This window comes from Aplysia californica, unplaced genomic scaffold (assembly GCF_000002075.1).
Source record: "Aplysia californica isolate F4 #8 unplaced genomic scaffold, AplCal3.0 scaffold00201, whole genome shotgun sequence".
In the NCBI taxonomy this organism is placed as follows: Eukaryota; Metazoa; Mollusca; class Gastropoda; order Aplysiida; family Aplysiidae; genus Aplysia; species Aplysia californica.
In genome coordinates this window covers 323,806-351,355 of record NW_004797471.1, presented here as the reverse complement: position 1 = coordinate 351,355, position 27,550 = coordinate 323,806, and the positions used below count along the sequence as shown (strand labels likewise).

Sequence of the window (27,550 nt, the reverse complement as noted above, 5' to 3'; positions counted from 1 at the left end):
ACCCCCCCCCTCTCTCTCTCTCTCTCTCTCTCTCTCTCTCTCTCTCTCTCTCTCTCTCTCTCTCTCTCTCTCTCTCTCTCCCCTCTCTCCCCCCCCTCTCTCTCTCTCTCTCTCTCTCTCTCTCTCTCTCTCTCTCTCTCTCTCTCTCTCTCTCTCTCTCTCTCTCTCTCTCTCTCTCTCTGCTTCATTTGTAACACTGTGTGTTCAGTAACCTCACTGCAGCTGGTGCGAATTAATTTCTATATCTGTCTGTACTTGGTTTTTTTGGAAATGTATCATTTACTGTGGGTCGACAGTTGAAATTAATTTAGTGCCATTATGTAGCCTATGTGTGTGAGGTAGATATATAGATAGATAGATAGATAGATAGATAGATAGATAGATAGATAGATAGATAGATAGATAGATAGATAGATAGATAGATAGATAGATAGATAGATAGATAGATAGATAGATAGATAGATAGATAGATAGATAGATAGATAGATAGATAGATAGATAGATAGATAGATTTAGATAGATAGATAGATAGATAGATAGATAGATAGATAGATAGATAGATAGATAGATAGATAGATAGATAGATAGATAGATAGATAGATAGATAGATAGATAGACAGACAGATAGATAGATAGATAGACAGATAGATAGATAGATAGAGAGAGAGAGAGAGAGAGAGAGAGAGAGAGAGAGAGAGAGAGAGAGAGAGAGAGAAACTTGTAATCTAAATGTGTGTTACTCAACGATTTTACCGATTACTGGTCGGTCAAGGTCGGGAACTTAACATTAACGACAATAGACACTTGCACTTGTTCAAAACTATGTTCAGGCCTCGATTCAGTTTGCGGCATTGGCTGAATTTTGGTTGGCACTCCAACTTGACAATGACATTTGCTTCATTTGCTTGTAGAAGAAACTTGTCTCTAAAAAGACGAAACTGTTTTTGATTCAAGATATCAAAAATTTTAAAAAGGTCTCAAAATAAAGCCTATATATCGCGACCTCAGAATTACAAAGTTTTATCAGGTCATTACTCAGTTTTGAGTAACTTGATGAAAAACATTTTGAGTTTCAAATGTAATTCTTTGAATATCTTGATAACGACTCTGTATAATCTTACGGTTTTGATAGAGCAGATAGAACATTAATTTACACATGTATTATTTTAATTTGGTTTCTGTCCTCATGGTCTTAGTAACACGAAACTGCCCAAAAATGTCAGATAGAAAATTGTGATTTTAAGGTAGCGTAAAATCAAAGTAGCAGTGACCATAATATTATTCTCGGCCGAGAGCCCCCCATCTGCTGGCCATCCTGCTTTTGTCACCACTGTCGAGACTTTTGAACGCCCTCTTATTCCAAGAGTTTCAACAAATACGGTTATACATGTATTCGATGAATTAACATTCCCGCTACGGAATTGACCTCGTGTCTCCCGCATGCAATGCCATGAGCAATGTCACACGCGCAAGATATCACACCCCTGTCGAATTTGAAGTTTGAAATACCAACATCATCGTCTATTATAATAATATAAGAGCAGATGAAGGGTGTGTGTGTGTGGGGGGGGGGGGGGGGGGAGTCTTTGTTTTAATGGATGTCTTCATCTTCACCATAATAATTTTTAAGGGAATAAAAGGGGAGGGCGAGGGGTCATTGTTTCTGGAATCGTCTGTATCTACCGGTGTCATTTCAATGCCATCAGTGCAATACTTTTTTAAAGAAAGACTTTAAGGATAGGCCTACTATGAACATAACTCTGTTTTCCTTGGCCGTCTCCAATAATATCGAATGGTGGTTTAACGCTTCTCTGGATTAGCGGCTGGACTTATTTCTTTAAATTTATTGTCGTTTTAAAGCAAACTGTATTCGCATTGTTATACTTTTGAAAGTGAAAAGTGAAAACAACCATAACGCAACCCCCCACCCCCCCCAAAAAAAAAAACAACAACAACAAACAAACAAACAAACAAACAAACAAACAAAAACGAGTTTCATGTTTGTTTTTGTTTACACTGTCAAGTTGACGGATAACACTTTCATTATTATGGCCATCGATTTTTTTTAAAAATTTAATAGAGATTTTACAGCGCTTGCAATTGCATAAGGTCATATGAGCGCCAAGGGGTGGATGTCAGAAGAGAAGTCTTTACAGGGAATCAGACTTACTTCACTCACCTCTCTAGCTTCAACAGCACAAAGTCTGTTTCGACTTTCAAGGCACCCCGGAAATAGCGGGTCACAAGGGTGTGACCAACATATTAAAGAAGTAGAGGGAAATGACGGTAGTAGGGATTAGGAAAGAAAAAAAAACCCAGCAGTTCCCTGTTGTAGTTCAGGCTCAGCTATGAGAATGACATTGATGAATCAGCCCATTTACAATTCTACTGTGCATAAGAACGAGATATGTCCCCCCTTTGGATCGATTTTTTGGGGGGTTTCTTTGTTGAAAAGGGGGGAGGGAGGGGTATTTCATTTTGCTTTTTATTTGGTTGTGTTTTGTTTTCCCCATTGAAACTAAGGAGACAAAGAAGAATGTACGGTAGTTTATAAACCAAATAAATCTTTTGCCGATTAAGTTACTTTTTCTTTAGTCTTTTTTTTTTGTAAGTGTTTTACGGCACTCACAACTGCATAATGGTCATTTGAGCGCACGGGACACACTAAACATTTTCAGTTGATGGGAAATTTTGAATTTTGCCCGGGTAGCGGCCGAAGCCTACTCTTATCGATTTTGGACCGCCCTTAAGGGATCTCTAATATTCGCAACTTGCACACCGAGATTTTTTGCCCTTGTCCGAGAATGCTAAATCTAGATTCAGTGGTGTGGCTTAAAGACAGCTGTAAGAAGGAGCCAAGGAGAAGCAGTAGAAAGGCTGCAGAAAGAGTCTGGAGCTCAGAGGTGGGGACAAAGGAGGTGAGGGGGTAGGGGCAGAAAGCGGAGACGAAATCAGACGACAGAACATTGTTAGAGGGCAGGAAAGGAGGTGAAAGGAGACAATTTTAGAGAAGAAAAAAAAAGTTTCGGTCGCTATGCGTGTTCGAACCCGGGAACTTTAAATGAGAGGTGAACACCTTAACCTTTAGGCCACGAAAGCCCCACCCCCCCCCTCCCCAACCTCTCTTTAGGCTTTTAAGTTCAACTTTGTTCTTTGTCTGTTATCATTTTGACTATGTTTGTTAGTTCTTATACCCCAGAGCCCTCTATAGCCTACGTACACTATATTATGTAAATTGGCGGGGGTCGGTTTCAAGCACCATTAAAATTTAATTAATAAAAATGGCTGATTATCATTTCCATTAAGGCTGTAGTCTACTGGTAATCTTTGGTTTTGTTCCCGCATTAGTCATTTAAAAAATAAATGATATAACAGCTAGTTACTTCTGTCCAGAATAAGCTTAGCCTATAACATATTCCACATAGCAGAAAAAAACTTATAAATTTAGATCTACTTACATTTTGCTCTCAAACTTTCACCTGTTGACGTGTGTTTTGTTTTTTGTGTGTGTGTGCTTTCTTTTTTTTTTTAGTCTTTAGAAGTGTCACTCTCGTAAGTTTATTTCTTTGAATAAAGAGTAATAATGACTATAAGTGCACTAAGCTGTTCCGAGCTCTAACGTAACTTTTTGTTGTCTTCCCTTTCCCATCTTTACTGGTGATAATTATTAATTTGGAGTCTTTTTCATTAGCCTCTCTGCACCAAAGAGGGAATCATCATCATCCGTGCCTTGCCGACTGGCGTGGGCGATCATGAACCTCCACTTCTCTCATGTCTTGTGTTGTAGCAATGATGTCTGTTGTTCTTGCTGCTCCTAGCCATGTTGTTATCTTGTCCCGTATCTTTTCCCTCTGTCTGCCTCTGCCTCTCTTTCCATCAAACTTGCCTGATGCTACAATATTCTCCCATGCTTCTTTCCGCATTGTGTTTTGCTAATCGCTTTCGCATATTCGTTAAAATCTGTCTTCTGCAAATGAGGGAAATGAAACATAAATCACGAAACATACATTGCTCAACCTCCTCCTCCTTTTTTGTGCAGTAAGTGTTTTACGTGCTCGAAATTGCATACGGTCATCATATTTATAGTGTATGAGCCCACGGGACATATCAAACATTTTCAGATGGTAGGAAATTTTGAATTTTGTCCGGGTGGCGGCCGAAACCTACTCTTAATGATTTTGGACCACCATGGGATCTATTTAACGTGCGCAACTTGCCCCCTGGACCTCCGAGTTTTTTTGCCCGTGTCCGAGAAGGCTAGGTGTAGAACTTATCTACCATAAGATCAGGGGTGGGCTGACAGCAGTAAGATGGAGTCAAGGAGAAGGCTGCAGATAGAGTCATGAGCCCAGATCAGGAGGTGGAAAAGGGGGTGAAGGGATGGTGGCAAAAACTTGAAAAAGTGTTGACGAAAGCAGACGACAGAACATTGTTAGAGAGCAGTGAAGAAAGTGAAAGGAGACAATTTTAGAGGAGAACATTCTCTGTCGCTATCCAGATTCGAACACGGGACCTATTGAATGAGAGGCGAACACCTTCCTCTAGGCCTATAGAGCCCCTTCTTCTTCTTCTTCTTCCTTCTTCTTCTTCTTCTTCTTCTTCTTCTTCTTCTTCTTTCTTCTTCTTCTTCTTCTTCTTCTTCTTCTTCTTCTTCTTCTTCTTCTTCTTCTCCTTCTTCTTCATGACTTAATAATAATCAGCATTAAAGACTGTACCTTAAGTCTGTTTTCTCTTTAGGATTCTGGTTGTTTTTAATACTTAATATTTTCAATTTCCAATTTAAAATTGGCTGTGCATTATGTTATTACATATTGTTTCATCTATTTATTTACTCTGCTTCCTATTTTACAATATCTACGAGGGATAACTCTTTCTTACTAATTTCACCAAGGTCCAAGACCTCAAGCCTCAAGATTCAATATTAATACTACTACTGAAATCGGCGACGCTGTGTATCGACTGCTGTATTTAAAGTATGACTTAATTGATCTATAAAACTACAATTACGGTTAGAGAAGCATGTGAAGCCTGTTTTATTTCAAATTTATGCTCATCAATTTTTGATGGGTCAATTTGAAGAAATGTAGATTCAAAATGTTTACTTTCACTCCCGCACACAGATGACAGAGATACACTGCTCATGTTGTTGATGTTGTTTTCAAATCCCTTTAGCAGCGAGCATTTCGCTCTTTGCAGCGCACTGCTCCTAGATCTAATCTAAAAATCTAGATCTAAATCTACTCATTGCTTTGAGTTTTGAGCTTTGAGTTCAAACTTTGACTTTGTACTTTGTTAACTTTGTTTTGAAAACTTTGGGCGGTCAAACTGCAGTAGGCCTATCACTATCGGTATTTTTGGATGCAGATCACACGGCCACAAAACTAGAATCTAAAACTGTCTCAAATCAGTTATTTTTTAGAAAATTTCAAACCTAAGCGAAATTAAAACATCAAACCATGGGATAGATAGATCTAGATCTAGATCTAGATCTAGAATCTAGATCTAAAACAGGAGGCATGCTGTGAGGACTTCTGTAACAAGCGATCACTAGATCTAGACTCTAGATCTAGATCTAGATCTAGATCTAGATTCTAGATCTAGATCTAGATCTAGATTAGAATCTAGTATAAATGTGACAGAGTAGAATAAAGGAGTAGGAGGGTTGGGTCTCATTTTTATTGTGTTTGTTGGGGTGGTCGCTGGTAACGGAAGTCCTTCCAGCATGCATGCCCTCCTCTCAGTTTTCCCCGGATCCGCGACTTTCCACCCCAGCCTGAAGTCTGGCTGCGGTAGGCCTTGAGTAGCCTGAGATCATTCCTTAAGCGCAATCCGCAGATTTGACTAAGCTCAGCTTGTTGCTAACCGGATGAGTTGGCTCGGGGAAATATAAAAGAAAGTCACGAAAAAAATTTATTTTGCATTTTTTTAACTGATTGGAGGGGGGGGGGGGGGGTGTTCACAATATTTACGAAAGTCTATCGGATGGACTGCCAAGGGTGCAAAATGGCCAATTAGTGCAAATGCACGTCTGTGTCTGTATCATCTACGTACTGTTTGCTGAACAAGTTATAAAATGCTCCTGTGTAGAGCCTAGCATACACAGCAACGTTTGATTCCTCAGTCCTACGTGCAATTCACTGCATTACATGATGTCAAGACTTGCTTATCATTGTTATATTGATCAGTTGCCCAGGGAAAAAAATAACTGTGTCTCGTTTACTTTTATCTCTACTGACGTTCCACGCCTGGACTGCTTACAAGTGCTTCCTTCCCCCAGACACATGCACAAACTGTCACATGTCATGAGTCACAATACGTGTGCTGGCTGCCCGTCCAACCCTGACAGATGCTAAGACATGTGTGCTTGGTAATGTTACAAGTTGGTATGAAAGGAAGAAGGCTGCTGATTGGTCGCATAAGATATAAACAATAGACAAAGCGAATAATGGTTCATGATGCAGTACCAAGGATGGTTTCCAGGAATAGACATGGTTCGTTGTGAGAGAAAAATTATGAGCGAAGCCACGTCAGTGGCGGCCTTTCATCCTGCAAGCAACTTTGTTGAATCCGAGCTTGCTCATTGAATCCAAGTTATTTTTATTGATTTAAATTATGAATTTGAAAAATCAGGTAATCCAACTCTTTAGTTGAATCTGAGTTTTCATTGAATCCGAATTAGTTGAATCCGAGTTCCACTGTACAGGCCCTAAGGAGAATGCAAAGAAGAATGAGAAAGATTGCTGTATCCTTTGACTGTGAATTTTGAATCTTGGATGCAGTCTACTGTTCTGTTTGTTTGTACTGCTGGGGAAATCTTGATTGTAAATCTTTTGTTTTTCTACGATCATTTAACCGGAATATATATCATATGTAAAAAGTAAATTATACTATACTCTTTGTCCATTTGTTGATTTTTGCTTTTTGTTTTTTGTTTTCAGATACTTCAAGTCAAGAAAGTGTACTGCATGATTGTGTTCTCGGTGTCAAAATATTGAGCAAAAGATGTGTTCCCACAATGTCTTCCCTTTTCTGAAAAGTATATGATGGCAGAAGAACGGTTAGGCTATGTATTTCACGGGGACCACAAGAAGGTGAGGCTATTCTGTTTGACTGACCAGTTACGCCACCTTGGGGAGGGGGATCAGAATGTCTGAATGGTTTTCTCACCATTTTCAAGACACATCATGAATATATGATCCTGCATTTTGCATAGAATGTCTCTGAATGTTACGTTAACCGAGCAATTGCACTAAACAGCTTTTCTAAAAAATTATCAGATTATCTAGAGAGATTGGGAATTAGATCCCTTTGTTTTTCATGCTGGCAGGAGGAATTAAAAACCCAATAATAGCAATTTTTGAATAATGATCTCATAGGCTGTCATGTACACTCTCGATGTGAATGTGAAAATGAAATTAAAAATCGTGCAGGGTTCTCTCACTATACATGAATAAACAAAAGTAGAATATGTTTAGCTTACGAGCCATGTTTTTGGAAACTTTCTCTTTTCCTTAACCACTTGATTTTTCATATTTCAGGTTCTGCCCTTGCTTTCGTAGCACATGGCTTGTATTATGCCCCAGTCTTAGAATTTTCTCCTGAGTGCCTTAAAGGAAATTGAACTTGTCACTTTTTATTATTCTTTCTCAGGAGGAGAAAGCAAAAACATGGGTGACCTGTTTTTGGATTCTTATTCCTTTAATATAATTTGAAGTCTGGGTATTTATCAGAGGCTCATAAAAAGTATGTGAAGAATATATTCAGAGATAAAGAAATAACACAAGGTGCTTTTCGTGTCTATGTCTCTGCAGATTCCTCTCTAGTCCTGGGATCCTGACTGTGCAAATTGATGTTGCTAGAAGAGCCGCTACAAAACATTTTACCATGTCTTCCAAGACTTTGCTGAAGCAAACTGACAAACTGTTAAGCGAGAAACAATACATGAAACAGCGGGCTGGAGCGACTGTGTCGTGTGTTGAGGACCCTGGAGGAAGTGGCGCTGTGGAGGACTGTGAGGATCCGGTTGTTGTGTCAGATAGGAAACTGTTGTCTTTCATACGGTTTGTGAAGCTGGATAGACTGAGTGCTGAGGAGAGGCTGATTCATGAGAAGCACGTGGAAGCTCTGAGGGTGAGGAGAAAAGGTTGAGTTGGGGACACAAGAAGCTCTTTAAAGTAAAGATAATTTTCCTTGGTCAAAGAAAGTCCTTGTCTTTTTAAATTACTTAAAACACTTTGCAATCACTTGCCACTATAATGTGACGGTGAAAATTATCCGCTTCGGTCACTTGACGCAGTTGTGTGACAGGCCCGCGTAATCCATTGCAGTCACTCTCCAGGCTGGATGACCAGATGGGGTATTTTGTACTGCTGGCTTTGTGACTGCAAAGCGTTAAGTTAAAATGTGAAGCAGTTTAGTGCATTGAGAACTGAAAGTAGAAAGCTACTTTTATGATGTTTCATGATGTTATTTACATGCAAAGGCTTTGTTTTTAAAAGTTTCTGCCTTTGTCTTATTTTGTAGTTTTGCAGAAGGAGTAACAATTTAATTTTGTGTAATTTGATAACAATCCCCAAGTAGCTGTTCTGTTTTATAATTTTGTTGTCTTATAAATTAAAAAGGAAATAATTCACTATTTACCAGTTGTAAAAGTTCTCAGCCATGTATATAAAAATAGTCAAACCTGTACTTCCGCAGAGTCCTCAAAGCATTGCCTGGCTTCTGATCCCACAGAAATGTTCAATTTGAATTTATGTATAGTTCAGTTGGAGCTGAATACGTTAATGGTTGCTACTCATTTTTCCCCTGCGTATGGCAATCATCTAGGCCCTACCTAGATCATTGTGTCAAGACTGGCGACAGTTTGTCTTTTTTCTCTACTAATGTACCTCTAGTCAAGATGGCAATTGGCGTTATCCCATTTTCTTATACCGCCGGCATCATGCTTGCTCCTAGTCTAAGGTAGGCGATAGAGTATAACGGGGTTTCCCGTACTTTCTTTTTGTTTAATGTGCACGCTTGTCACAGGCTCAGCAATGACCAGTTGTTCACTTACTGATGAGCATTTTGGGTTTGTTATGTTGAAAAGAATCCCTGAAGAGCTGAAGAGTTCTGTCAAGTTTGGTTTTTTTTCCCCAGGAAGGCCAGGAAATGTACCGTGACCCAAGCACCGGCTACGATGTCATCACGCGGCTGTCTCACCTCCGGCGGGGCCACTGTTGTGGTAACGCGTGTAGGCATGTGAGTAAAGAAAGAGTAATCATGAAGCAGAATTAGATTAGAAAGAAAATTACTGTTAGTGTTTTTCAATGCGTCATGCAGTTTTATTGGTGTAATGAAATGACAAATCGCTACTCTAGAATTATAAAGATTTATCTGCTCAGTGAATAGTTTTGAGAAATTTGAGGTAAAAGATTTTGAGTTTCACACTAAGCCTAGAATATCAAGCTTTTTTTAATGCAATTTTTTGAATATCTAGATAATGACTCTGAATAATCTTACGATTTTGATAGAGCAGGTGGAACATTTGGTTTCTGGCTTCATGGTCTTAGTAACTCGAAACGGACAAAAATGTCAGATAGAACTTTGTAATTTTAAGGTAGCGGTTTGTCAATGCATCATATAGTTGTATTTGGGAAATGAAATGACAAATGTTGACATTATCTTGTAGCAACACTTTCAGGCTCATGTGAGGAACAGTGGAATAGAGCCATTTATGGTTATGTGACGGGCAGTGAGGAATAGAGCCGTTATGTGAGGATTAGAGCCCTTATGTGAGGAACAGTGAGGAATGGAGCCCTTATGTGAGGATTAGAGCCTTTATATGAGGAATGGAGCCCTTATATGAGGAATGGAGCCCTTATGTTAGGGATAGTGAGGAATGGAGCCGCTATGTGAGGGACGAGTGCTGTATTTAATACCCCCCTGACTGCCCTGTCTGTCATTGACATTTGATGGGCATACATAAAACATTTGAAGAGGTCTTGACTATTGTTTTCTCATCCTGAAGAACATTCTTGTAGTAGCGGATGATTTTATGGATATGCTTGATATTTGGATATCTTTGGCTTTATTTTTAAAATCTTGACTTGAAGACAATTTTCATGCTCTGATTTCGATGAGACGACTTTATGGCAAGACAAAGTAACCCTATTTCTGGTTTTTTTTGCCTCTTCAGTATGTGTTGACACATTTTCTGTGTACCATTACCATGTCTATTGTTTTAATTCTGCTTTGAGGTATATGTCTGTCTCTTTTTACCTGTGTCTTGCAGGCCCCACATGATCTTTACGATCCTTTTTCTCTTTATGTCTGTCTGCTTTGTTTGTTTTTTTGCAATAAATAACTGATTTTGTATCAATGCATTTCTCTTTACTGAAATAAAAGAATCATTTTCTTTCCCCAGTGCCCATATAGTCACAAGAAGGTCCCCAAGGAACTAAGAACAAAGACATTCAACTCTGCTTTCTTCATTTGACTTGTATCATTTGACTGTTGTTGACCCTGATCTTTGTGATATAAAGCCTCTTTGACATATCGCCATTGCAACGCTTGACTTTTGCAATCATGTATGTGAACTCTATGTTCTTTGACACCAGTTGAAAATAGCTGTATGATTGCAACAACACCAATTTCAGCAGAACGTCTTGTTGCAACACGAGAGTTTGACGTCCTCTCCTGCTATTGATCAATGTGGAGCAAAGTAGGTTATACAATTATGAAAACCTCGAACAGTGGAGTTTGTTACCGAACCTGTTTCCCCTCTAAACGCTCGATGTCCGAGATAGGGGTGCTGGGCCGTTGTATACAGACACAGGAAAGCCCCTCAACATTAGTGAGTTGTTTCCTCATAGGAAAGTCGTTACTCTAGAATTACAAAGTTATAACTGCTTAGTACCTAGTTTTAAGAAATTTGACGTCTATTTTGAGTTTCACAACATGCCAAGCTTTTTTTAATGCATTGTTTTGGATATCTTGAAAATGACTCAGAATATTCTTATGATTTTGATAGAGCAGAGAGAACATATGCCATTTGGTTTCTGACCTCATAGTCTTTTATTTACTCAGACTCAAACTGGCCAAAAATGTCAGATGGAACTTTGTAATTCTAAGATAGCGAAGTGATAGTCAAGATGAAGTTGACATTCCCCATGACAGTGGAAGTAGCTGTGAGGAGAAAGAATTGGTCATAAACCGTGCTGGGGCGAGGTCTTGTCTTACATCTACGACTTTGACTAATGCATTGAAGGTACGTTGAACTAGATACCTGTACAAATGATGTGTTTTAATGGAATGCTGTCGGTTATGACGAGACTCACAGGCCAAGAGATCCTCTCCTGTGTTCACTGCTAGAAAATCTCAAAACATTGGGAGAGAGTACACTAAGCCAGCTCATTTTTTTCCTTTGTTCTTCTACACTCCATTGCTGATGCGGTTACTCAGTGAAACAAAACGGTATGCGAGGAATTTCTTCAGCTTCCCGGGTACACAGAGGTGGATGGAGGATCACCCAAAAAGCTGGGGGGGGGGGGGGGGGGGTTATTGTTCAGAGAAAGGAATTACAATGACAGAGCTGAAGCAATGTCTTGGCCTTCTTAAACTTTTCCTTTTCTGGATTTTTCAGACGGGACAAAAAGTTCAATGAGCACACTTTATCAAAACTATTCACCTTCCCAAGACTGACCTCTGTCTTTGACTTTGATTTCCCTCATCATTCTGCTTTATGTGGATTTCAAAAAGATCAATGCAACACATTGACCGTGACACTTTTTCAACTTTTAAGCCGTTCGGAAAGTCATTATGTGTATAAATGTTGAGTGCCCAAATCCTATCATTTGAAAAATTAGTTTCTCTGGATTCATAAATGAAAAACCTCATCCGATGGGGAAGAAAAAGAAAATCTTTAACAGTCCATTCCCTGAGAAAGTCACAAACCACAACTGGTCAGAGGCAATTCGCTACCTCAGAATTACAAAGTTTTATTTTCTCAGTAACTAGACTTGAGAAATTTGACGTCAAAGATTTGAGGTGGGGGCTCTCGTGGCCTAGAGGTTAAGGTATTCGCCTCTCAATTCAAAAGTCCCGGATTCGAATCGGGGTAGCTACAGAAAAATATCCTTCTGTAAAATTGTCTCCTTTCACCTCCTTTCCTGCTCTCTAGCAATGTTCTTAGTTTTAGTAGAGGTTTTATGGCGCTCGCAACTGCATAAGGACATATGAGCGCCAGAAGATTAGAGGTGTTGCAAGAGAGTAACAAACATAAAAAGAAGAAGGGGAGGTAAGGACGATAGATGTTTGATAGGAAAGAAGAAGCAAACCACACAAGAGCACCCGCCAACTGCCCACGTAGTCGAGTCGCCATGACATGAGGAATATGACCTCAAGAAAAGATAAGGAGAGACATCTGCTTTCGTCTCCACTTTCTGCCCCCACCCCCTCACCTCCTTTGCCCTCTCCTCTGGGCTCCTAAATCTTTCTGCAGCATTTCTACTGCTGCTCTTTGGCTCCTTACTGCTGTCTTTCAGCCACACCCCTGATCTTCTGGTTGGAAAGATCTACACCTAGCCTTCTTGGACAAGGGTGAAAAATCTCGGAGGTTCTGTGTGCACGTTGCGCACGTTAAAGATCCCTTGGTGGTCTAGAATCAACTCATAAGAGTAGGCTTTGGCCGCCACGCGAGCTTATGCAGTTGCAAGCGCAGTAAAACACTCACCAAAACGAAAAAAAAGATTTGGAGTTTCATCTTATGTCAAGCTTTTGCGAATGCAGTTCTTTGAATGTCTTGATAATGACTCTTAATCTTAACTCAAAACAGCCAAAAATGTCAAATATAGAACTCTGTAATTCTTAGGTAGGGAATTTTGTCAAACAGCTTTGTAGCAGATGTTTGTTGGAAAGCCGTGTCGCCTGCTGATAAGAAACTGAGAGATACTTGATTTGTGTTTCTTTTTCCATTCTTATTTATATTTGCTCAATCAAATCTTGGACTTGGAGGTCTGAAAAACTTTTCTTTTCTCGAACTAAGGTTCGTATTTATTATTATACCGTCATACCTCGTTGTACTGTCCCCGTTGTTTTATGCACCCCGCATAATTTAGCAAAATTTGATAATTATTTGCATAATTTCTGATTGTTTTCCTTTATCATTCTTTGTTAAAATTAACAGAATCTCATAATTTCACATTTTTGGGCTCAGTTTGCATAATTTCAGAATTTTTCTTGCATAAAACGACGGGGACTGGTTGTACCGCCAGGTTTTGCCCTGAACAAAAAGGAACACCTATATAAACATGGTATTTTATCCTTTACACCGCCATCCGCCAACTGTCACGGAATGGTCCTTATTAATAATTTACTGCAAATTTGCCCCACTATACTGCCACTGAACTGACCGCCAGAGGTACACACTGCTCATGGTGCACAACACCCACTGATTGGCTACTTGATAATCTTTCTCCCTCGGGAAAAACATGAGAAACCAACTAGAGAGAGAGAGAGCACTCTCGGCTCTGAACACATTTTTTTATGCATGTGTACATGCATATCTCCAACTCCCAAGAAAAAGACTCTTTTTAAACCCAGATGGCACAGCAGTATCATGTTCCTTGATGTTGCGGCAGTCGGAGCTATGCAACAAAGGAACCCTGTTGACTGTTGAACCGCCAGCCCCGCTGTTCCATCAACTTCATGCCCATCCCAAGGGTGGCAGTATAACGAGGTTTGACAGTATCTTTCATTTCCTCCAACATTGTTTCATGGGGTTAGCTTTCTCTCAAATCATGATCATTTAGGTCGGGAGCCCAGTTGTTTTTGCTTTTTTCAAATTATACTCTTCAGATTTATTAATAAATTTTTGTGGGTGGTTGGCGGGTGCTTTGGTGTGGTTTGCTTCTTCTTTCCTATCAAACATCTATGGTCCTTATCTCCCCTCCTTTTTTTAAAAATGTTTGTTACTCTCTTGTAACACCTCTAATCTTCTGGCGCTCATATGACCTTATGCAGTTGCGAGCGCCGTAAAACCTCTACTAAAACAAAAAAAACAAATATATTTTGACACCCTAGATCTTGGTACATGTATTGTACATGGCATTTGTTCTCTGGCAATTCTAAATATGTAATTGCCAATATCCAGCAGATCCAAGGTATAAAAAAACGTGGTATATAAATACATGTAACCTTTCTTCTGGTATGCAGAAACTGGTGCCATTGTTGAGAGTAATACAACTTAAGACAAATGTTATTTATATTGTTGCTTTTTTCTCAGTGATATCTCTGTTTTCATGTTATAGCGTCTCCTGTTTTAATACAGGTTCAGCACATATATATATTTATTTTCTGTTTGTTTATGCAGATAGAATGAATTTAATAAAGACAATGAGAACTATATGATATGGTTCAGGTTTTGATTTTGTCTTCTAATAATCATGTGTTGTAGGTTTTTTGATGCTTAAAATGAAATAATTGTTACCTTTGTTGACGTTATACGGCATGCTGGGCGTAAGGGCTGAGTGTTTACTTAGCTGATATCAATCATGCTCGGTTATTGTATGGATGAGCATATTTCAAATTCCCAATGAAATGTTCTTGAACTTGAACTTCAGCTGTTTAGGGAGTTTTATAGACTCTCCCACTACTTGGCTGCCTTATTCTTAGCAGAGATGGACTTTCATTTGAAATCATGCCTCTTAAACAACCTTAGTGTTGTAAAGGGCTTCAAACCCATACTACACTGTACCACTAAACACAGGATACGTCCGTTTCAAGGTCTAGGGCCAAGACTGGTTCCTGAGCTGTAATTTTGGGGCTCTAGTCTTTACTTTGTATGCTAACGAGGTGAGTTTGATTTCCATGTGAGAAAATTTAATAAGAATTTTTTGTCAGTTGTTTTTATCTTTCTGTTGGGATATACCGCACCTATCAGGATTAGCCCTGACGGACAGCCCATTCTAAATGATCTAAACTTTTCACTATTCCTTTTAACAACGATAATGAAGGGGAAGAAGTACAGTGTAGGTGTTTTTATTGGGTGCTTTGTGCCTCTATTACTTGCAGAAGACTTGAGTTTAATTCTGATATATATGGGCCATGGGTAGGTCATTTTATCGAGTATCTCTACCTGTCTAATCACCACCTGTTTACTAGGATGTATCCCACTCAGCCCTATTTCACCCTGAAAGGTAGGGTTGAATATGCCCCCTTCTTAATCCTAATCAAAATTTATTTAATAAATTGTGTCAGTGGGACAGGAGCATTTGCAGTCAATCATAGAAGACAAATGGTCGCATTTCACCACAGATGGAAAATCTAAAAAATGTATCATAACAATAAGAGAGAAGGAACAGATTCTGTAAGAGAAATAAAAACAAACACATTCAGTGCTGGGAGTTCAAGTTAGTCTAGACAGCAGTTTATTTTTAATAGGATTTACTGAACACATCAGTGAACCCTGTTCCTCTGAATGGAGAGTTATCATTTCCTGCCAATATCAACAACGGCAAGAGACGTACAAGAAACGCATACCCATACGCCTCATTTTGTCAAAAATCACTTTTTTAAAATTTCAGATCATGTAGCTGTTTTTTCCCCAAGTTGAAATACAACAGCTAATAACATGGGGGAAATGTGTAAATTTTCCTATAAATAAATGAAATGCACATGATCTTGAAGCTAGCTCTAGTATGCTACTGACATAGATTGATCAAGACGGTAGGTTCTTTGACCATGCCTGTCAGCACCAACAAAGACAGAGAGGGATACAGGACAGCAGCAGCAGAAAGACGAAGATATCAGTCAGATAAAATAAACATCCTTACACAGGAAACGACTTGCATCTTCAGTGATCAATGGTGAGGAGCTTAACTTGATCTTGTAGTGTACAATACGGTACATCACATACCCGCACTCTCTGAACCCTCATGCAATTTATTACAAAGTATTCAGAGAGCCAGTAGCTCTAATACTAATAATTAGTAATATAAGTATTTCCCCAATCACAGCCCCTGTGGGAACATGCGGCAATGTATACGCATAATAATGTACCTTTAGGTGCATATCGTTTCCACTCCTTCCTATCTCAGCCTCTGGACAAGCGACCAACCAACCAAAGCAACTACAGTCATGTGTTCTTGAGCAATGGTTTATAACTAACCCACCTCAAAGATAGGCTTCTACACTGCTTAGTTCATTACAGGAGAAAGTCAATGGTTTAGGGGGAAGATCAAGTACATGGCTAAACTGAAATATATAGAATAAAAGTCATATAACCCTTCTCTGATCTATCAGAGAAAAGTGGGGCAAGTCTACAAAAAAAAGTTTCTCCTTATAGAGATCTGCTTTATCCCTGTCCTTGTCTTATCCTCATCTTATACTATACACATAAGACCAAAACAAAAACAAATTTAAGCAATACTGGTTATTAAAAATTGTGTAAGAAAGAAAAGACAAAACTTATGGATATAGACTCCTCAGCTCATACTAAAACAAACAAAAATACAACTCAAAATGCGCAAATAGCCAGTTTCAATCTATAAGGATAGGCTTTTTTTACAGCATATTAAAAAAACCGCTACATATACAATATAAACATTTTTGATTGACTGAATGAAAATATATTAAAAGTAAATATCTCGACTGAACAAAAAAATATAATTGCCTCTGTATTTTAAATCTAGTGATTTAAATAATTCCTGCAAATGCGACTGAGTAACCAAATAATACTTAGTTCAGTGGACCAAACAAACAAAATTGCTTTTGGACTGAGATGCAAATTTTGCCTTCAACAGCATTTCTGCAAGCCTTTACCCACAATATGCTCATCATCTCCAGATCTCAACCTAGACTGCATTGTTCGTGGCAATGATTGTCCTGCCCTCTGAGACAATTTTTACAATTTTCATAACTGCAAAAAGGTGAATAACAATCTCCTAGAGTACTAAGATTGTACTACAAAATTGGTAAAAGCTTAGTTCTGTTCTGCATATTCTCTGGACTCCTCTACTCTATGCTCCAGCCTGCTCCACAAGATGATAAGACAACAAAATACTCATGGCTTTGGCACAAAGTCAAAGGTCAACAGAGGATAAAAGGAGAGCATATTATATTGCTCTCGACTGTATTTGACAGCTTGCAGTAGTTGTACATGAGCCAGAACCATAAAAGCAAAAGACAATACAGAATGGACATCCATAAATAATTGAGGACTTAAAAGAAAGAACATGTATAATAACACAGTCGACTACTGTTTTCTTTTCCAAATAACAACATGACAAATTACTGATACTGATAGGTTCTGTTTTCAATTTTTCTGTACATAAAACATGAAAATCGTGAAACTTGGGAGTTGAAAAAGTGCAAAACATGTCGCGAATGGTGTTATGGTAACTTGCATAACTTTTGCATAATTTTGCTTTTTTGTGCTTAATTTGGCCTTCTAAATTTGCATAATTCTACGGGGACAGACTACAGATGAGTTGATGTCATCGTGAGAGAGAAAAAAAATAATCAACTAATCAGTTCAACTCATCTATTGGGACCTCTGTACTGTAAAGAAGAAGAGGAGCTGGAACCCGAGAAAAAGATCAATTTAATAACTGAAGAGAAACACAAGCCGAGTCGACTGCAGTTGCATTTTGCAGCATGTTGCGATATAGAATAGATGACCTTGCTTTTTTTCTTAATTTCTGCACCTTACTCTTCATTGAATCTCATGTGATTTAACAAGTAGGCCTACTTATATATATATATATATATATATATATATATATATATATATATATATATATATATATATATATATATATATATATATATATAGATAGATAGATAGATCTATATATTGCCCCAAAGCATAGAAAGGAGCCTCTGAAGGTCTTTACAATGTATGGTCTAGTTGAGACATATACACACAAACACATGATATTGTTATTAGGGGCCTATTAAATCATTGAGAATCAGCACAGTTGAAGTATCACTTTCTCCAGAGAGATAAAACTCACCCTGAATACACATACCCTGTACCGCTCAGCCAAGTTTGGGGTTGGTTGGAAGGTATACCTGGTAGATCTTACCTTTTTCTTTTCTTCCACTGACCGCACTGTGGCCTATAACTAACTAACCAATCACTCAACATTTTTATCATCCATTTCACTCTCTTATTAACATGCACACTATAGGAATTTGGCTCAAAGTCAACGTAAAATGACAAAAAAATAAAACAACTTGTACTCAGAACCAAAGCCCATTGCTGAAAAGCTCATATAAAAAACTGCTTCTGTCACACAGATAATACAAGTTCATTCAAGAAACAAAATTTTTGGAATCTGAGATCTCTGATATTTTAAGAGAGAGAGAGGAGGAGAAATGGATAAGGAGAGAGGGTGATTGAGATAAGGCGGGAGGGAGGAAGAGATGGAGAGAATAGCAGAGAAATGGTGATAAAGAATAAGATGAAGGTGAAAGTGAAAGATGGCAAGTTATGCAAAATGAGAGAAAGCGAATGAATCAGACGCATACAGGAAATGAAACCTGTAACCTCTCAAACAGACAACTGAAATTTATTCTGCCATTCCAGAAAACTACTGAAATCCATTTAGCAGTCCTCAAACTATCAAAGTACATGTACTTCTAAATAAGAGGGCACAATTTACTTCTTCTTATCTTTTCTAAAGGGGCCAATTGAGTTCCCATGGAACATCCCTTATCAAATCCTAATATTTCCAATTCTGTTATTGTATAATACCAAAACATTCCAAAAAGCAGTCCTCCTATCCTGTTGCATTAGCATCAGTTGAGAGAAGTAGCTGGTGCTTGCTGTTAAGGAGCAATGGCGTCTGTCTGTTAATTCCTGCTGACACTGCAAATGGTAAAAACACAACAGGTGCAAATGCTGGTGGCCAAAAGACAAAGGACAACCAACAGGAATGAGGTAACATAACGATTGACAACCAAAGACACAACAACAACTTACTCTACAACAGACATTTAGGGAGACAAAAATTAATAACAGAAATAGATGATAAATTCAGAGTACAGCACTGAACTAAATATATTTCCCACAAACAGTGCTAAAAAGTTCTTTTTTAATTCCCTTCTTTAAAATTTTTTTTTTTTCAGGATCATGAGTTTGTTGAAACAAAAACATCTTTCAAAGACGACGCTTACTTCATCAGTATTGAGGTATTGAAATATTTTATTCCCACAAGTCAAAAAGGCTCAACAGAAATACACAACCAATGGTTTAACTTCAGGACATTTACATTATAAAAATCATTCCAATAAGTAGAATATTTTCTATAATTTATTAGCAAAAACATTTTAATTGTGTTGAGTCTTGGTGAAATCAGGCGCTCGTCGAAACAATCAAATGGATGAAACGTGACATATTTCAGCCACTGGTTTAATTTTTATAAAAATATTTATCCAGGCCTCAATACCTTTTATATCCATTTCAAAACAAAAGTCGGTGTGGATGCTGGTTAAAAGCAAAAAAAATGTAAATTTGCAGTTTCAAGGGACACTAGAATTTTGAAAATCCCCAAACTCTGGCAGCCCCTTTCTCACTAATTTTACAACCGACACCTGGCGACCCCCACTTCTTTCAATTGTAAATATCCCGACTCCATTTCAAGATAGAAGGGTATTTTTTCATCGAAAGCAAGGCTTTAAGATGATACCAATAATTCCATAAGCCCAGAAATTGACGAGTGCCTGATTCCATCGTGTCGTGACACAACAGCATCAAGCAGAGCACTGTCCTCAAAAGTTAGTTAACAGAAGAAACAGCAAATCCAAACACAACAGCTTTATAAGGGAAAAATCAGGAATACATATTTTTGTTTATATAAAAACCCCACATACATCTGACTGTCTTAGGGTTTTATCAGTATAATTCAGTTTCCAATTTTTGTCCTTTTTATAGTACAATAAATTGTTGAATCTGATCTGTCTTGAAATTATGTTACAAAACATAACGAAGCTAGACAATAGTATTCAACTGTAGCGTAGTTCACTTTCATCCAAAAAGAAAATAACATTGTGAATTTGTCATGAGTATCCAGTATGTTTTCTGGATAATTTCGCCATTATACGGAACAGTCATGACTAAACAATTAAATAAAGAAAAAACACCAACAAGAAAAGGTATTCAAAGTTCCTAGAAAAGTAAATCTGCATCAACACACAGCATTAACAATATTTGTACTTAACCCTGTTGACACTACTTGGGGTTATAGGCAGAGACGCGCAGCATTCCGACCGTAAAAAAACTGATCGGGGTATAAAAGAAATGACGGCAATGCAAAGATAAAGACCAAAAGAGGGTTAACTCTATAGATCAATAGCTGTGAGAAAACAAAACTTTTGTAGAAAAAGAAGATGAGAATTCTCATTGGAAGCTAGCGATTCTTGTAAGTATAGTAAAAGTTGTTTTTATTTTATAGATCATGGGTCAGTAAAATTCCATTGTTATTATGAGTGTGTTGGGTCAACATTGAAAATGTACCTAAGTTGTAAACACCCTTCCATTTCGATATTGCCTGCAACTCTTCTCACTCAGTGACCACTCCCCATAGATCTATACTGATAGTGTCAGCAAGGTTAAGAAAAAAATCTCAGACCGAAGGGCTAGAACCCAAATGGCCGCTGGATTGGAAAAGTAAGAATAAAATCAAATAAATTCCTGCATCCCAACTCTGAGCTTTCGATACATTTTTAACAGAGAAAACGAAATCAAGTCATCGTACAAGTTACCCAAGAGTCAAGAGTTACAGTAAGAAATCTGTGTAAAGAAGCTAAATAGGGAATGCTGAGGAAAAGTGACAAGAAAGTGCTGAAATAGTTGAAACGAGAAATGTGACATTATAAAACCTCTCTAGAAATTTTAGCATCTGGGCACAAATACATACAAAGGACAGGAGACAATCCCCGATTCATGCTCTGTAAATCAGGTACTAGAACAACACTAACTCTTCAAACAACGAGTAGCCTACAAACTGTGGCAGCTGACATGATGTACGTCCCAAAGTAGACTCAAACACACACAACAAAAATATGACCTTATGCAGTTGAGAGCCCCGCAAAATACTTACCAAAAAAACCTTCCACAAAAAAAAGTTTATGTACTTGTAGAGATTTTGTTGTCACCATTTGCTTTTCGTCAAGTCCACATAGGTTACACACTTTGAATCTCATCAGGAGTGCAACAACCAAGCACAAAGGGTAAATTGTAAATGGTTTACGCCCCTATTGATACAAAGTAGATTATCTAAGAGGTGGGCAGCTTCCAATCTGCATGTCGTCAGAGCCAACCTGGGCCACGTGGGATACAGCACCCCAGAAGAAAGATGGAGATTCTCGAGTGCAATAATTTTTTCCCTAAAGGGAATCGAACTTACATCTCCTGTGTGCAATGACAAAGGGCTAAGCCACAGACCCCTGAAAGCACATCTTATGTACACAGCAAGTAGCAAATGAAGTAAACAAGAAAAAATTACACCCATTTTTACAAATTATTCTTACAATTGCAATAAGGCAGACATCAACGCACTGATAATGACACTTTCATTTAACACCTTTTCTCTCTTCCATAAAATTTCTCTTTCATTTTTACACTTTTATCTCTTTTCTGTTTTAACAGTTTTCTCCCTCTTTCGATATCCAATGTGAGAAAGTCTCCAATTCCCCACAAACTATTTGGATCTAAACAGAAAGTACTAGTGGTATGTTGCATAGATAGACTAGTGATTCGGCAGCATGATTCATAGCCATAGGTCCTAGTTCCAAAGCCAGCTCTGGGCCCGACATCCAGCCCTTGGGAAAGGCAGTGTGCACAGATTAGCGTAACTTTACCCAGGAGAGTGAGAACTGTGGTCATTTGGCTGTGGTCATTTGGCTAAAAACCATGTAAGATTTTGTCAGTATGTCAGAGTGAGAGCGTCAATAAAAGGCAATTTGCAACAGAATGTCTCCCAGGAAACTTGGAATGTTTCTGAATGTTACAGGGTGTGTCTCTGCATAAATAAATAGTAGGCCTACAGTGCATAAACCATATTTTCTAATCCAGTTGTATGCACTATATAAAAGCAATCTATCTATGTTATTATTATTTTTTATTATTATGATGGCATACCCTCGAGCGTCATAAACAATTATTCAGATAGTGATTCTGGTGCATTCATCTAAAATTTTCGACAGTATTACCTATCTGACACTTTTTCAAGTCACTATTGAATACAAACAGTTCATAAAATCAGTCTTTCAGAAAACACAGCAAAGAGCAAAAAGAGAATGGCATTGCAAAAAAAGTGATGTGGCAATAGTGTATACCCCCATCTCCCAAAATTAAAAAAAATATTGATACAAGAAGGAAATGTGCAGTAATATTCCTTTTAAAAATGATTCACATGCATCGACATAAAACGAAAAAAAAACAAACAAAAAACATCACAACAGTGAGTGGTGGGTATCGTTTAAAAGCTCAATGAATCTGAGCTTCAGAAATTCAAATGAAGGGATATAAAATTGGTTGTCCTATTCAAAAACAGTGAAAGAATTTAAGAGCACAGTAATAACATGAGGCCCTCCTATCATGGAAAAAAAACAAGTCAGTATAATGGTAAAATCATGTGTGCTTATAATGTCAATTTCAGAACTGTGAGCTTATGTAAGAGGTTTGGAAACAAAAAAGCATTAGAATTAATCTGCAATCCCTGAATGAGAGATGAGAGTCTGGGTGGCAGAAAATGGTGGGGGAGAAAAAAAAAAAAAGTGTTTTAATTACAATAATGGAGTACTTCTGAAAGTAGAAAAAAAATTTGTCTGTGACAAAAAAAACCTGGAAAGAAAATGCTTTCACATGCATGTGAGTCTGACCTAGATAATCTTCAACTTTCCGCTGCACTGACCTGAGAAGACAAAAATGCATACAAATGAACAAACAAACAACGCAGATGTGCATCTTGCCGTAACAGAACACAATATTTAAACGCACACATACACTACACAAAAACACAAACCAATTGTTCAACAAATACACACCAGTCTCACCTCAGCAGTTGGAATAATTTCCGAAGGATTATTGAATGTTTACCAAGTTACATGCACATTTCTTCTTGACAGAGTCAAAAAGGGGCACATTGGTGCAATTATGATCATTCATGGGTTTAAAACGGCAAGACTGTTTCCAGATACAATATAACCAAATGGACAAAGTACCAGAGATCATAAACATCCTGACAGGTTCACATTATGCGTGTAAGGCCAGGAAATCTGTAAATGATTAAAAATGTTTAATGCCCCATCAACCCAGTTTAGATAAATGTGAGGCATCATTGTGAAATCAGGCACTCATCGAAATAATGAAAATGAAATTAAAGAAACAAGCGTTTGCCTGAGAGTCTGCACATCTTTACTGAATTTTTGGTTTTTGGCTCAACACCTTTTATATCATTATATATAACAACACATTTCAATGTGAATTTAATTTTTTTTTAAACTCTTAAAGGTATAAAATCAAAATATATAAATTTTCAGTTTTCAAGGACTGTTAAGCAATTGAAATTACCAAACTTTGGCGGCTATTTCCTCGCTAATTTTACCTTCGAAACCAGGTGACCCCCACCTCCTTTAATCGCAAATGTCTCAACTTCAGTTCAAGATGGATAGGTATTTTTTAAAAATTGAAAGCAAGGCAAATGAATAAACTTTTAGACGATGCCAATAACTCCACAAAAATAGACGAGCACCTGATTCCATCGTGTTGTGACACAAATAATATAAGAGGCGGACTGCTCTGACCCTGTCTGCCAAAGCCAACCAAAACGGAGAGGGATTTACAGCATCTCAACAGAAAGACAAGAGATACTCGATAAAATGGAATTTAAAAAATGGAAACTGAACTCATGTCTTAAGCATGCAATAGTGAAGAGCCTTATTAATCATATACAATTTCACTGACACGACGTTTAGATGGGTGGTCACTGGGGTGTGTCCCTGAGCAAAACATGATAGCTTTACCTCCTAGGCAGGGTGCAGCTTGGTGACAGTCAGCAATGGCTAGTTTGTAAGATTGTATGTGTGTGATATTGCATTTTGTAACCTCGATAAATAATAGTGTATAATAAGTATTGTACCTTCCGCTGCAAACCGAATTTCCCAAAACGTGTCAAATTAAAGTGATATTATATAACTATCAGAGATCAGTTTAAGTAGTAATATATTATGATTTTCTATTTCAAACGAAAGACACCTCTTTCAGATAGCTGCTCAAACATGCAGGCACTACTGCACTGTACACTTCATACTTCTTACACAAATCAGCATTCCCACAGACTCGTTCAACACACAATAATCTTTGTCACTCAATCAAAAAACCCTTTGGGCCTCAGTATAACTTTTATCACAATAAAATCACATACACACAACTGTCACGGTGTGACAACTTCAACATGTCTAATGTCTGATATGTGTCACATAGTGATCCACCAAGAAATTAGTCTCTTATGTTCCATGCAAAAAATTCATCATGTCTGTCGCCACATATGTCATGTAATCACGTAATGATTTCACAACAAGGTTTCCTGGGAAGCAAGAAAATTTTGGTGGACTAGAAATCACAATTTGCCATGATTTTTTCACCTACACAATCTTCTTCCTTGTAGACATAACATCACAATTGTTTCCGACCTGAGAACACATTTCAAGTTGGAGGAATATATATGAACTTAAGACTACACTCACTTCAAGACAGTTAACGACAATCTAGTTATGGCTTGAAGAAATCTTACTCAGATGGAACTTGTACTTGTAGAAACAATAGAGCACAACTGATTAACTGTTTCAACAGTTACTTGTAAATATTGCTTCACTGCAATAACACACCAAGAGTAAAGACGAAACAAGAGCAGGGATATATCACACAGTTAATTCTGGTTTGTACTAGTGCTAGTCACAAAACATTTAAAAAATAGAAATTTAAAAAAAAAAGCACTGAAATCACAAGACACTCTTTCCCCCCCCCCCCCAAACAATAACACATTCAATCTAGCATATCAAATAATCAGCATCTTCACAAATTACTACTACAACTTTGACTGGACTTGACTTGCCAGGACTTTCTGCATCTGGAGGAAGGATTGCCGGAGCAGTTCTGAGAAGTCCTCCGAGTTGGTCTGCGGGCTGTTGTTGTAGGAGGACACAGACAGGACCAGCTGGTCTTCCTGAGGGTTGTAGCAGATGCCGTAGCCGTCAGGGACAACCGGGCCAAAGTTGAGCACGATGGAGCTTTTGGAGGCCACCTGGGGGAGTAAAAGAATTGTGAGTGTCAGTGTAAAGGTTTTAAAAATAAGCCGCACAACTGACAGCAAACAGTAAGAGCAGAGCGAGACAGAAAAAAGGATTATGGGATAACGTGGATACGCTACAATTTGAGAATTATGAGTGTTAGTGTAAATGTTTTAAGCAAGCCACATAATTGACAAACAACAAGAACAGAGACAGAAAAAAAAGTTTTCATAAATTGTTTCCAAAGCGCTTGCTACCCATATCATAGATTAAGAAACCGCAATTAAAATAAATGTCCAAATTTTGGGTTTGAACATCTGAACAGTTGGCTGACAATATGTTAGATAAAATTTCAGTCATCGTCTACTGTATGCATTCATCTTAACCCCTTCATGCCACAGGGTCCATTCATGCTTCATCAGGCAGTTTTGAATCCTCAGCGACAAAAAGTAGCACTAGATTTATGGGTCACTTGCCTATAATTAAACCTGGTTTATAAATACCACCATTTTTTTGGGGGGGGGGGGGGTAAGGGGGGTAAGTGTCTTACAGTGTTGGTAACTGCAAAGGTCATACGAGCACGGAGCACATTAAACATTTTCAGTAGGTAGGAAATTTTTAATTTTGCCTGGGTAGCGACAGCAGATTACTCTTATCGATTTTTGACTACTAAGGGATCTTTAACGTGCGCAACTTGCACACAGGACGTCCGAGAATTTTCATCCTCATCTGAGAAGGCTAGGTGTAGATTCTGCCTACCATAAGATCAGGGAGGTAAGAAGGAGGCAAGGAGTAGCAGTAGAAAGGCTGCAGAAAGCGTCAGGAGCCCAGAGGAGGGGGCAAAGGTGGTGAGGCGGTGGGGGCAGAAAATGGAGACGAAAGCAGACAACAGAACATTTTTAGAGAGCAGGAAAGAAGTCCAAAGGAGACAACTTTAGAGAAGAAAATTTTCTGTTGAACCCGGGACCTATTGAATGAGAGGTGAACACCTAACCTACAGACCACAGAGTCCCCCCCCCACACACACACACACTTTTAAAAAGAAGATTAAAAAAAAAAATATAGACGAATGTGAATCTACGACGTTTTACGAAATACATCCAAGAGAAACAGTATGCACAACACAATACAACCAATGACAACGTTATCATGGTCCTCGCGCTTCGCAAGGCATGATGAATGCTGTACATCCCAGCAGCTCCCTGTATTTTTAGTTTTAGCAAGAGTTTTACGGCACTTACAACACAATAAGGTCATATAAGTGCCGAAGAATAGATGTGTTACAAGAGAGTAACATACACAAAAAAGAAAGAGGTGAGATAAGGGTGATAGATGTTTGATAAGAAAGAAGGAGCAAACAACACCAGAGCACCCCCGCCAACCACTGACAAGGAAAACTGAAAAATGGCGTACGGACGTCCTATAGGTCACAAAGGGGTTAATAAGACAGTAACCAGAACCCACCTGGCTGGTGGACAGTCGGAAGTGGCAGTTCTCCTTGAAGGACAGGTCCATGAACAGCTGTGGGATGTCCATCCCGTTCTCCAGGGCGGTCAGTTTCAGGCCCAGAAGATGTCTGTCAATGCCCTGACCAGCTACCGTCTGGGAGGGGGGGGGGGGGGGGGGGGGAGGAGGCAAGAAAGTTTTTAGTTTTAGTAAGAGTTTTACAGCACTTGCAACACAATACAGTCATATAAGTGTTGAAGATTAGGTGTTACAAGGGAGTAACAAACACAAAATAGAAGGAGGGGAGATAAGGGCGATAGATGTTTGATAGGAAAGAAGGAGCAAACCACACCAGAGCACAAGAAAGTTTGGAGGTTGAATTCCTGACTGATGGTCTGGAGTCCCCTTCACCTAGGAGGAGAGGGAAAGGAGGGGGGGGTGGTTGGAAGAGAGGGGGAGACAACAGGAGGGCAATGAGAAGGTTTGTGGAATAGAGCTGAAGAGGTGAGGGTTTTGAAAAGGGGAAGAGGAAGCGAGAAGGTGAGGCAAAGAGGGGGGTCTGGCAGGAGGGAAGTGAGAGGGTTTGTGGAAAAGGGGGAAAGAGATGAAGGGTTTCAAAGTGGGAAGAAAGGCAAAAGATTGGTATCATCTTAAAGCTTGTTCATTTATCTTGCTTAATGGGGAAAAAAATACCCATCTATCTAGAGCAGAAGTGAAGATATTTGTGATTGAAAGAGGTAAGTTCACTTGGTTTCAGCGGTAAAAAGAGCGAGAAAATGGCTGCCAAAGTTTGGTAACTTCAATAGCTAAAGAGTCCTTGAAGGTGGGG

The 27,550-nt window shown here is 38.5% G+C and overlaps 2 protein-coding genes and 1 long non-coding RNA gene across 3 annotated transcripts in view; 1 reads left to right on the top strand and 2 right to left on the bottom strand.

Annotated features, from left to right (window-relative positions):
- Positions 1 to 4,923: 4,923 nt before the first annotated feature.
- On the top strand, positions 4,924 to 10,548 carry LOC101863745. The gene is made up of 5 exons (XM_005099059.3): positions 4,924 to 4,973; positions 6,939 to 7,091; positions 7,812 to 8,130; positions 9,139 to 9,240; positions 10,406 to 10,548. Exons 2-5 carry the CDS (start codon positions 7,066 to 7,068, stop codon positions 10,475 to 10,477), a joined length of 519 nt encoding a protein of 172 aa, XP_005099116.1. The 5' UTR covers positions 4,924 to 4,973; positions 6,939 to 7,065; the 3' UTR covers positions 10,478 to 10,548.
- Positions 10,549 to 18,066: 7,518 nt separating this feature from the next.
- Positions 18,067 to 23,476, bottom strand: LOC118477740. The gene is made up of 2 exons (XR_004858579.1): positions 22,867 to 23,476; positions 18,067 to 18,850 (listed from the first exon to the last, which is right to left on the bottom strand). It is a non-coding gene; the product is annotated as an uncharacterized LOC118477740 (long non-coding RNA).
- Positions 23,477 to 24,368: 892 nt separating this feature from the next.
- LOC101847188 (carnitine O-acetyltransferase) overlaps positions 24,369 to 27,550 on the bottom strand; it is a gene marked incomplete in the record, with an annotated part of 55,566 nt that continues 52,384 nt past the window's right edge. The window contains 2 exon segments of the mRNA XM_013082948.2: positions 24,369 to 25,289; positions 26,740 to 26,877. Of these exon segments, the coding sequence (XP_012938402.1) occupies positions 25,074 to 25,289; positions 26,740 to 26,877 (354 nt within the window).